The 11,889-nt window shown below is 40.4% G+C and overlaps 1 protein-coding gene across 1 annotated transcript; it reads left to right on the top strand.

The window, feature by feature from the left end:
- Nucleotides 1–275: 275 nt before the first annotated feature.
- On the top strand, nucleotides 276–11,849 carry LOC116216220 (glutamate receptor 4-like). Its single transcript, XM_031552163.1, has 4 exons — nucleotides 276–390; nucleotides 5,397–5,515; nucleotides 7,646–7,780; nucleotides 9,124–11,849. Exons 1-4 carry the CDS (start codon nucleotides 276–278, stop codon nucleotides 9,256–9,258), a joined length of 504 nt encoding a protein of 167 aa, XP_031408023.1. The 3' UTR covers nucleotides 9,259–11,849.
- The last annotated feature ends 40 nt before the right edge of the window (nucleotides 11,850–11,889 follow it).

The following is an 11,889-nucleotide window of genomic DNA, read 5'->3' as shown; positions in this document are numbered from 1 at the left end:
CACCCAACCCTGAACTTTTGCATTATTGGGAGTGGAGGAGGCATTTAATTTTTTTTTAAAGTCACAGGCAAAGAGTCTTATAATTTAAAGATCTCAATTTTCTTAAAAATATGCTTCTCACAAATCTATTGTGGTTGAAATGTGAGGTAAAAGTTAGGTAGCAAACCAAAGATTTTAACTTACTGGTGGTTTGAGTCACAAAGTGGCACAAGGGGAGCAGCAGGGCTGGACCAGGGGATGTGTCTGCAAGATGCTAGAGGGGCACATTTGGTGTGATGGCGAATAACAGAAGAAAGAAAAAGAAGAAAAAAGAAAAGATAGTGCAGTTCATGGAGAAACTAGGAGGATCTGTGAGTGAAGGAGAGAGGTCAATGAAAATAGGTGGTACAGGTGAGACCTCATGACGGAGTAGAAAATAGAGTGGGCAAGACATTGCTAGCTAGGAATGAGGAACATGATGGAGCTCAACCTGTGATCCTAGGGCTACAGACAGCCTTCCAAGAGCATTTGTCTTTTTTCCCTATGCTCAGAAGAAAGAGTAGCCAGACCTGTGCATAAGGACTGTATTTGTTGAGAGGAAGCCCAGTGATTTTGGTCTACCATGTGCCTACAGCCACCTTGTTCAGGAGGAATGGACACATGGAGATGAATATGCATTACTCTGCTCTTCATATTCTGCATTGCAGCATCATCTGGTGTTTTGTTTTTAAACTATGTCTATGTTGACTTCCAAAACTGTCGGTTAGCCATTTATAATCTACAAAATTCATTTTCTTCTTCAGTGACAGTCTTGTAGAATTTGATCAGTTAAGATCAATAAGATCATTTCAGTTGAATTAATGGAGCTCTAAATATTTAAATTTTATATGCTATCAATTGATTGTTAACAGAATAACAGCACACTGAACTCTGTTGCAAACATGACAACTGCCAGCAGGTCTGGAACCTAACCAATGCTGCTTTTCTGTTTGTGAATTTAGGAAGATCAAAGTCTGAGTTCTGTTAGCAGTTCTGGCCCAAATTACAGAGCTTCCTATTATAATGATGAACAATAAGAAAATTCTTCTTGTACTGAAAGCAGCAGAGCACCTAAATCTTAATTGGTCAGCCATGCTGTTACTTCTGAGGTTGACCTGATGTCTAAACCTAGAATAACCTTCTCCATTGTAATATACAGGGCTTGAGTAATCAGAAAGTTTCATGAGCACTCTAAAAGTTTGTGTTACTCTGCAAACTAAGCTTTCTCCTACTTCTACTCTGTTCTTTTAAAAGCTCATCTGTACCCTCTCTTGTCATTTCCCTTCAAGTAACAATCTTCCAAAATTCAGAGAGAAGTTCATAGCGTGAACCACAATTTCTAGTTTCCCTCAGAAGACTGTGTTACCAACTGGGTAGCTGGCAATGCCTTCACCAATGGCTTAGTGACTTCAGAAGAAAGTCATATTTGAGGGGAAGACTGAGATCCATCAGTCATTGGAATGCTTCTGAAAATACTACTTCTGATCTCAGCAGCATGCCAGCATCAAATCCATTTGGTCTATGGAGAGCTATCTAAACCCAGGTTCTGCCATTATATTCCATAGCTTTTATAAAGCTCTGGATTGAAAGAAGCTGTGCTGGTGAAACTCTCCTTCTATCTCTGCTGGCAGCCTCTGGAGAATGCAGCAGCTCTTGTTTTTCATTCAGCAGGTGAGGCTGACCTTTCACTTAATTAATGGATCAGCCCTGAGTGGGTAATGGAAAAGTTCCTAAAGCATACTCATGATTGCTTTTTTTAAACAATCCCTGACTCCTAAAATTCTGTACCGGTTTCAGAATCACTCAGCATTGTAATTTAAATGCTGTAACTTCCCATTCATTGTCCTGTACACAAGGAGCTCAGAACTTCATTAATGTCATTTTAAGGCACTTTGATTTTGCTGAAGTTGCTGGCACCAGCAGCCTCAGGCCCTTAAAAGTCCTTCCAATAGTAAGTGATGGAAGTGATGGAGGACAGGATGGGAGGAAGATCCAAATGTGATGCCAAGAGGGGCAACTGGGGGCATGTTGAGACGGTTGAAAACCACTGACCCTGTGCTCAGTTCAGGCTGTGCCACCGCTGACTTCAGCATATGGAAGAGCACGGTTTCCTCTGCTGCATCAGATAGCATTTTTGCACTGTTGCTAAATGGGACAAATTTGTCTCCATATGTAAATTTTATCTGTAGTTATCTTTTTTTTAAATATTATCTTTCTATGGATTTGGACAGATGGATTCTACATCTATAATAAGGGTGATTCTCAGGAATTATGCATTGGAAAAACTACACTGACCTTCATTAATTCTGCCAGTTTACTTTAGTTGAAAATTTATCCCAGCATTCATAATTCAAAAATTGCTAAACAACCTGAGAAAAAAAAAAAAAAGTGTTGTCATTTTCTGCTGTAATATTGAGCATAAAAGACTGAACTTGATGGGAAATTTAATTCTAAATGCTGAATTTATCCTCAGTATATAATTCAAGTAGATTGTTCTTGCTCATGTACAGTAGATCATAAATATTCTTAATTTCTGTTCCTTTTAATGTCAGTGGGACTATTCAGCAATCAGTTGAGTGAGCACTGTAGTAACACATTGTAGTGCACAACTGGCATAATCAAAATGATGCTTATTGGAAGAAAAGGTTTTCTAAGAAGGAAAGATGTCTTACATAGTTAACTTGCCCTGAAAGCTAAGGTGATTTGAGCATTCATCTCCTATGGCAGCTGTTGAAAATCTCCTACTAAAGTTTAAAACCAAGCAAAACAGCCTAAAATACACCAGAAGTCACCACACTGGCAATCTCTTCCTGTGATTGCAAGCAGATATATATGCTGATGTTCTGAAAACCGTAAACTGAAATTTTCATTTTCAAATCTGCAGCCACTCAGCTGGGCTTTGCTTACTGGTTTGAGTATGAACTTTTCCCATCATGCTTTCCTGATTTACTCTGGGATTCAAGATGAGTTTCAGCAAAAATAGTGGAAAGGAAGAACACGGGCCTGGCCTCTGAGACATGACTGGCTGTATTTCAGGGAAGAGTAGGAATGAATTGCCTCATCTGTGCTCACCATTGCATTCAGTTATTTATTTTTGATAGTATGGTGATTTTAAGTGTGAAATTGATTGCTCTTCCCAAAGGAAAGCCTGAGAGCTTCTTTGCAGAGACAGTGCAGAAAGGCTGGCGTTAAAAGAATTACAGTGGCAAAGAAAAAATCCCTGCCTGTATCGGGTTATATATATCTGAACTGTTTGTGCTAGGAAAAAGAAATGGCTAGGAAACATCTGTTTTTGACTTGTCCAAGCTTACTGCTGGTCTCGATAGTTTATAAAGAGCCCTTATTATTGCACCACTTTAATCAGTTTAGTCTGCAATAGCTTCACAAAATTCTGATCATCTGTGTAAGAACAGTACTTAGATGTCCCCAACCCTTGTCACAACCAGTCTCGTTACACGGCTGGGATTTGGGAGCACTGAAATGCCTCTCAGTGCCAGTGCATGGCAAGTCACAGATGAAGGCTATCCAGATAATATTAATTATTTCACACTTGTATTCAAAGCAAACAGAGGATCATATGGCCAGGCAACATGCCAGCATCTCAAGCTGCTGCCCGCTTCTTTCCCTCAGGGACTTGCACATCCCTCTTTCAGCCTGCACAACCTGATGCCAAGGAGCCTGAAGGCAAAATGTAAGTTTGAATACTGAAAAAGATTGAGAAATCCATGCTAGCAGCACCCTGTTCCATATGACCTAAGTGTGTGAGATTTGGAAAGTGGCTAAAGCATTTCCTTTATTTAAAGAGATCACTTGAGACTTCCTTGGGATTTTCTCACCCAGCTGTAGCTGTCAAAAGTTGTCATTTTGATGCAACACTGAGTCCTCCTCAATAGTAAATCTGAATAGTATGCTTCAACCTCCCTTAAAACTTGTAGCTCGACCATCTTTTTTTAACTACAGAGAAGCCTGGACAGGCATAACTTTCTGGTAGGAATGCTGAAGTGAGGTGAATTTCACACTGTGTACAAATATATACAAAAGAGTAACCAGAAAATGTTGAAAGCCAGGATCCCTTAAACTAATAGCTGCAAACAAGTTTAAGGAGCTCTTATGTGTAGATGAAATATATGTATGTTAATACATACACAAATATCTGTATATAAAAACTGTTGGGGCTTTCCAGTGAAACTAGTTATAGAGTGTAAGTACAAGCCCCCTTTCTCTTTCAAATATCTACTTTAGTCAACTCAATTGTTCTGTAACAATTAATGTTTGCACCATGCTGTCTATTTTTATTTTAAGTTTTGAATTCATGAGTTGACATTTTAGCAGGGTACGGATTATGGTGCATTATGAGAGATTAATGGTACCACAGGAATCTGCTGGCATACGCAAGATCAGTCTCTGTGTCATCCGTTATCATCAGCAGCCTATCTGTCACATGCTGCTTCTGTTTATCTGCCTCCTTCTCTTATATGTACTGTATTTGCATGCACACCTGCACATAAATAGATAACTATATGCCTATCACGTTAAGAATTAAACAGTCAATGTTTCAAAGCAGAAAGTATGGAAAATAAGGCTTCATTTGATAGGTTTTGAGAAAATAAACTGCTAGAACTACATGAAGTGGGGCATCATCATAGCAGTTCATGGCTTTGAGGCATAAGATTAGATTTCATCTTAATATTGAATTCCATTGTGTCACCCACAGCAAATGCCTCAAGAAAGAGAAGACACCCCGAGCAGTGATTAATAATCAACCTGGGACCCCTCAAGGACTTTTTTTAATAAGTGAGATTGAAAGAAAAGTCTAGAAATTGAAAAAAATGTTGGAATATAGGATACGAAAATGCAATCCTGGTAGTGGAGATCTCAGCAGAGACACAGGCACTCAGTGAGGGCAGGTCCATGCCAGGGGCTGCGGTGGCAGCCGGCAGGAGCTGCTCCTTCTCTTGCCAGCTTCATTTTGAGGGCAGTAAATGAAATAGCTATGGCCAAGTCATGTCATTAGCTTGTAGGCTTGCAAACCACAAATGTATCAAGAGCAAGGAACACAGTATGTTTCTTAAGTCATATATGCAATTGTATTGTATTATGTCCCGGAGGCTATGTTGTTAATGTGTTTAAGCCAATAGTTTTGGGTTCACAGTAATTGCATACCATTTATTTACAAATCTTCCCCAGCAGTATGTGCCTGTTACCTAAAGCGATGGAGCAGGTCCCGGTCGTATGTCTGTCTCTAAACCTGGGCCAACAGTACATGACATAGCACCCACTGTGGCCTCTGCTCTGTCACTTTGCAATGCGATTCTATGTAGTTTTACTTGAATAACATAAAATAACATATATAATGTTATTTATGTTATTTTCCACGTGAAGAACTCCTGTAAACCTTGCCGTTTTGAAACTCAGTGAGGCAGGCGTCTTAGACAAGCTGAAAAACAAATGGTGGTACGATAAAGGTGAATGTGGACCCAAGGACTCTGGAAGTAAGGTCAGTCGCTGCAGTTCGGGACCTACTATCGTGTTCACAAAGCAGTAAAGGGAGTAATGAACAAAATTACTTAGAAGTAAAATAAGCAGCTGTAGACACTCTCAGAGCGAATTGGCTTGGCCTCATCTTGATGGGGGTCATGGTTTAGTTTAAAGAAGCACTATTGTTTTTTGAAGTATTCAGCAATATAAATCACCCTAAATCACCTCATATTCTCCTATCTTTTCGGGGCAGCCATTGAAGAGTTATAAGGTGGTTGTTTGTTTTTTTTTTGTAGGGAGGCAAATTGAGTTGTATTTTTCCATCCTGCCTAGGGGGATGCTCTGTCCCCCTCTGCTGCCCAGGAGCTGTATGGCATGGCTTCATCCATGTCTTCTCCTTTTAAAGCTGGCTGGTTTCCTGTTTTCAGAAGGGAGGAAGCACTAAGCTTTCATTTGTTCTCTGTGTCTGGATCCTATTAGAGAGGTCTCTGGCTGCTTGAGGAACCAAGGAGCTTTGGAGTAAAAGTCTTCAGTAATTCACTGCATTCTATTGCTTTTTAAATTTACCCTAGTCCATTCCCAGAGTAATCCTTGCAGCTTTGGGGAGTGGAGACTGACATTTCCCCTGGGGATAAGCTCAGAAGCAGGCGTTTTTCTGGTGCACCACAGTCAGTACCAGCTCTGTGTGCTGGCGTCAGACATGTCTTCGTGATGCTCAGAGCTGGGAGGACAGCCTGAGGGCCGTGACTGCTCACTATCCATACTCTACACATTTTGCTTTTTGTTGCAAGTGGTTTGCAGGGAAGAGTAAAAACCTTAAAGAATATGGCAAAGCACCCATAGAGCGTGGCTGAGAAAGCCTCGATGCACTGTGTCCATTGGATCAGATTCTTCCCGGCCCTGCCTGCTCCCTGTTCCCAAGCACCATATTGACAGTTATTACCAGAAGAACTAAGTCATGTACAAGGCATTCAGAATCCTCCAATACAGCTAAAAAGAGCCAGACAAAGCAGAACCCCAGCAACACCTCTTTACATCCATGGGAATTGCTAATGTGCTGGTCTCCTGACTGCACAGTTAATAGTGCCTCTTTAAATTAAACCCAAATATTGAGAATAAGTTAATTTTTCATACAAATTATAATTGGAAGTTAAGTACTCTCCTTACTTTAGGTAAAGATTATATAGTCTGCATAAGAATATAGCTTTATAAGTATCTTAAGGCACACAATGTAGTATATGGGAGTCAATCCTGAGAGAGTTCCTTGAGAACTGTGCTATAAAATGCACATGGATTTCAAATCATAACATATGTGAACTAAGCAGTGAAGTATAGAGAAATGTAGAATAATTATTTACAACAGTAAGTCTAAAAAGGTGATTGTTTATCAGATGTTGCATATTTATTAATTTGCTAAAGAATGTTGTAATAGTTCTCTAAATTATGAAAACTGTGTAAAGTTTAATATATCACTTTTTATAAAATTGTATAACTGCAGAGCCTTAGTAGTCCATGGGCATGTACCAGATCTGTATCTAGAATAAAATAGAAACAAAATACAATCAACAGTAAGAGGCAGATATATGATGATGTGTATGGCACAGTGTGCACTTTCAAGAAGTGTTTGTTCCAATAACTTAAGCCTCACTTGTTATTCTTACCTTTTAGCAGAAAGTCAGGCTGGATCTTTTAAAATAACAGCAATGCTTATCACAAGCGAAAATTGTCTTATAGTTAAGATCAAGCAGAATCTTGTTTAATGGAAATGGATTTCTGGATTCCAAAGCTTTTAAAGAGCTTTGTGTAAATGCAGTTTGATGCCAGTGTTAAAATGTGCCCTAATGAGGACTGGATGTGTCATTGTTTAATTCTCCAGCTAGTGGAAATAATCCTTGGCAATAAGTAAACAATGGCATCCTGATATACTGGCAGTAAATTTATGATACTTCTATGTTGACCAGGAAAAGCAGGTACTTAATATGCATTTTATAGATCCCGATAGGAAAAGTTTTGTGAGAGGCATGTAAACGATGGTCACTTAATTTCAGCTAAACATTGATGTTTATTTCTATTTCCAATGCTTTAATGTGTACCTTGTGCTGCAGAGGTCTGGAAGCTGGAGTTAACTGTGTTGCTTCTGTTTCCCCAGGACAAGACGAGTGCCTTGAGTCTCAGCAACGTTGCTGGAGTCTTCTACATTCTGGTTGGAGGCTTGGGCTTGGCAATGCTGGTGGCTTTGATAGAGTTCTGTTACAAGTCCAGGGCAGAGGCGAAGCGAATGAAGGTGGCAAAGAGTGCACAGACTTTTAACCCAACTTCCTCGCAGAATACCCAGAATTTAGCAACTTATAGAGAAGGTTACAACGTATATGGAACCGAAAGTATTAAAATTTAGGGGTAGGACTTAGGGCCTACTACAGTGAGTGGGTGATGCATCTTGTACTGCAGTGTTGTGACATGTCTGTCTAGTGGTGCTTGCTTCTAAACAGAGCTTTATATTTTGGAAAACTTCACTGCAAAGTGGTTCAGTTTTTTTGGCTGCAGATGTACAGTATACTATTCTATGTTGCTAATAGACATCTGCATTACAAGAAATTTTTAACATAAAAATTACCGTTGTAACAGCCCAATGTTATTCAATCTGTTGGGAGATGACAGCTATTTGAAATTGAGGTCCTAAAATACATATCCAGAGGGCCAGTGTTTAATTATTTGATTGGCCAGTCTGTCCTCCTAAAGGTTGGCATTCTACTGGTGAAAAATTTATGTAAGCTTTTATTATTCTCCGTTGGCCCTAACTGGATCTTCCTTACAATGAGGATTTAGGATAGGCAATGTCACTGAACCATAGTTAACTTAATGGAAGACAAGGCACTGTTACAAGAAGTCTAAATGTTGTTTTACCTTCTCCTCCTCCTCACCACCCTTCTCCTTCACCCTTCCTTCAGTACATGTTTTATGCTAATTGTGTGGCTTTTTTTTTTTTCTCCCCCCGCACAATATCCTGCTTCAAGTCAAGCTTTGCCCACCATAATAACCAACAGAATTCACTAGCCACTGAACAGACTTGGACTACTGTCCTCAGCCAACATATGCCCTTTTCCTTGCTCTAGACTCAAAGTTTTCAGATGCTCATGCAGTGATTTCAGACTGAAATGCTGATAATTGCTGAGCTGCATCCTGCATACTTCCCCTTAGAAAGCATGCAGGAATAGTTTACTAATGCATTTGATCTCATCCATGCGGTGATTATCTTGCCAACTAATCATTAGTAAAATAGTCAAATCAGCTCCCTGACCTTTGGAAATGGCACGCAGCTTCTAAACATAACTCTTCCATAGCTTCCAAGCTATTCTGGATGCTTTGTAACAGAGGTGCTGCCAGGACGCTGCCATCTCATTGCTACTTTGAGTCCCCTTCTTTTGCACACAGCAATCTCTGTCTCTTCTAACAAATGGCTACATCCTCCTGAAATCACTGAGCTATCCCTGTAGAGGAAGTAACAAACAAAAATTAAGCGAAACGAGATGAATAGAAATGTTACGTTGCCACCTAGAAAAAAAAAAAAACTAACCAGAGGAAACAACTGGAGATGCGATTATTATTTTTTATTTATTATTCATATAGCGCTGGAGTACACGGCGCTGTACTATAGGTGAAGTGTGCCAAGCACATAACAGGTCCCTGTCCCGAGGAGCATACAGGCTAAAGACACAGCCAGTACAGTACCGAACCATACAGTACAGAGCAGACACAGAGTGAGCAGAGCATGGTGCTTGAGCATGGTAGCTGGAGCGCTGCAAGGAATAGGTGGGTTCTCACGGTAAGGGGGGCTTGGCATGCGCTGGCTGGGGAGTTTCCCAAACATGCTGTGGTGCAGTTTTGTTTCTCTGTTGTATACAACTCGTGGCCCTGGGTACATGTGCATTGTCATGGAACCTGATATCCTACTGTGCCTGATTTGTGCACAGTAAAGCATCAGTTTGCTGATGGATCACCCAGCTAAGGAGGTGTCATTGTGGCTCCAAGGGTACAGGTCAGTGGTCACTACTGTGACAACATCCCAAGCTCACTGCCTGTTCTCTGTAACAAAGGTCTTAAAAAGAAGTGAGGCCCTGGCACAGGCTGCCCAGAAAAGCAGTGGATGCCCCATCCCTGGAGTTGTTCAAGGCCAGGTTGGATGGGACCCTGGGCAGCCTGATCTAGTGCTTGATTTAGCAATTGGCAACCCTGCCCATGGCAACTATGTTGGAAGTGGATGGGCTTTAAGACCCCTTCCAACCAAAGTCATTCTATGAGTCTCTGATTCCATGAAATAATCCCATGAAAGTAATTGCAAAAAAAATAATCCTTTCCATAGAATTCTTTAGCGCCCATCACTGAGAGCATCCCCAGCCCAATACATAGAACAATGTGTGCATATGTCAAGAAGTTCCAATGATAAGTGCCTTTTTATAAGCAAATCTAGTCTATATTGACAACTAATTTTTTAAAGGTGGCATTTTGTTTTATTGAAAATTCATCTTTGCTCCAGTGGTAACTTCTGATAACATTTTAAAAAACATTTCAGAATGCAGGCATTTAAAAATTTAAAAAAAAAATAGAAATTGCTTTGGATTTTTGAGCAGATATTTATTGACTCCAGAAATTATTCCTTCTCCTTATCTTGTTTGCTGTACTAGTTACTAGAGAAATGTTAGCACATGAACCTAACATAGAAGAGCTAATGCTTGTCGGAGGCAGCCTGCTGAGGTGAGGTCACACTCGCCAGCAGTGTGGTGCCTCCCATGTGCCCTCTCCTGCCCGCACTTCTCATAGACCTCTGTCAGCCCACAGCAGCACAGAGCCACAGTGCTGCACACACGTATTTCTGCAGACATATGTCTGCATTTAGCACCTCAAAACCTCAGATGTGTTCATTTATCTGAGGCGTAAAGGGATCGTATTAGAACTAAAACTTGCTAATACAGAAATATGCTTGACAGATCTAACCTGCATGAGTAACCCACATACTTATTTTTAAGCTGACATCAAATAGTTTTAATTATTTATGTGTTAAACTGATAGAAAACAGCTTAAATAACCCACTTAGAAACTAACATTTATTACTATTTTTTTCTTCTAATTGAATCCAGTAAGAAACGAGTAGCTACAGGGAAATTCACCAGTCTGCGAGGCAGCAGAATATGGAAACGTAAGAGAAGTACACAAACGTGTGGTGAAGATGTTCAGAAGGGATGACAGACTATTGTATCTGCCCTTGGCAGGGAAGGAAGTGTGCTCTGAAGTGGGAGCAAACCCTTCCCTTTCCCCGAGCAGCACTTTTCCATTTTCATTTATTCATAAGCCAGGCAACTTGATAGTCTGGAGGAAATGCGGAGCCAACACTTCTCTCCAGCTGCTCAGAGAAAACCACTGCTGGGTTCCTCCCATGAGTGACAAAGGGGTTGTCCCAGAGGCACCTTCCCAGCCACCACCACCACCACAGTCCTCACCGTGGGCCGTGAGACTCACCAGCCAGCTCCCAGCTCCACTGCTTTTGCTTGCGCTCCCACCTTGTGCTGGTTATAACTGACCAAATTAACTACAGAATTTAGAAATATATATATATATAATATTTACATGAAATTACAAAATGAATGGCTAGCAAGGCCAAATTGTAAAAGAAAGCTCAGTAAATCTGTAATGTACTTATCTTGACTTATGTACTTCCAATTTCATATTCCATACAGTGAAAGTATTTGAAAGTTCATCTTCAGTATCTGTGCAAAGACATTCCCAGGTGACCCAGGTGCTAGAGACATCTAAACAACAAAGAAACTCAGCAACTGGGTACTTACATTATTACACAGACTGAGGAGATCAGCTTCCTACATTCCTATTCCCTGCTGGGAAGAGGACAGTCAACATTTTCACGTGATTAAGTGAACAACTAGTTTAGCCAAAACTAATGACCTTAATATGAAAACTAACTACCGCTGAGTTTGAAACTAACACTAACTGAGTACACTTACTGAACAGTGACTTCCTAACATTCCTAGCAAATACCAAGAGTTTTCCCTCTTATCCCAGCCTCTCCTGAAACCATTTTTTAAAGCCAGGCCATAAATCTGAAACTGTAGCAGCACAATCAAGCACAGTATTAGCCTGGCTCATTACCCACAGCTTAGTTTGAAATAAAACACAGACACATATCTGGTTAGTTTGCTTTATGGCAACTTCCTGAGTACAAGTTTGACCTGCTCCTGCTGGCTTTGTCGACTGTCTGGGTTGTTTCCTGCTGAATTGTTGTTACCCTGTGCTGTGAGCAGAGGGGAGTTGCCTTAGTGCAGCTTTTTCTGTTGTTCCATGGAAGGCTGCTGAGAAATTGTTTTTTCTCATTTGCTTTTTTTT

The sequence above is a fragment of the Meleagris gallopavo genome, chromosome 1, assembly GCF_000146605.3.
Source record: "Meleagris gallopavo isolate NT-WF06-2002-E0010 breed Aviagen turkey brand Nicholas breeding stock chromosome 1, Turkey_5.1, whole genome shotgun sequence".
Taxonomy (NCBI): Eukaryota; Metazoa; Chordata; class Aves; order Galliformes; family Phasianidae; genus Meleagris; species Meleagris gallopavo.
Note: the sequence above shows the minus strand (reverse complement) of the source record. Positions and strands in the feature narration are given on the sequence as shown.

Bases quoted from the DNA above. Each gene is read 5' to 3' on its own strand.
- LOC116216220 (XM_031552163.1), top strand. From the start codon at position 276: ATGGCGAATAACAGAAGAAAGAAAAAGAAGAAAAAAGAAAAGATAGTG. The intron at 391-5,396 runs GTGAGACCTCAT...TATTTTCCACGT, and splicing joins AATGAAAATAGGTGGTACAG to GAAGAACTCCTGTAAACCTT. The intron at 5,516-7,645 runs GTCAGTCGCTGC...CTGTTTCCCCAG, and splicing joins CCAAGGACTCTGGAAGTAAG to GACAAGACGAGTGCCTTGAG.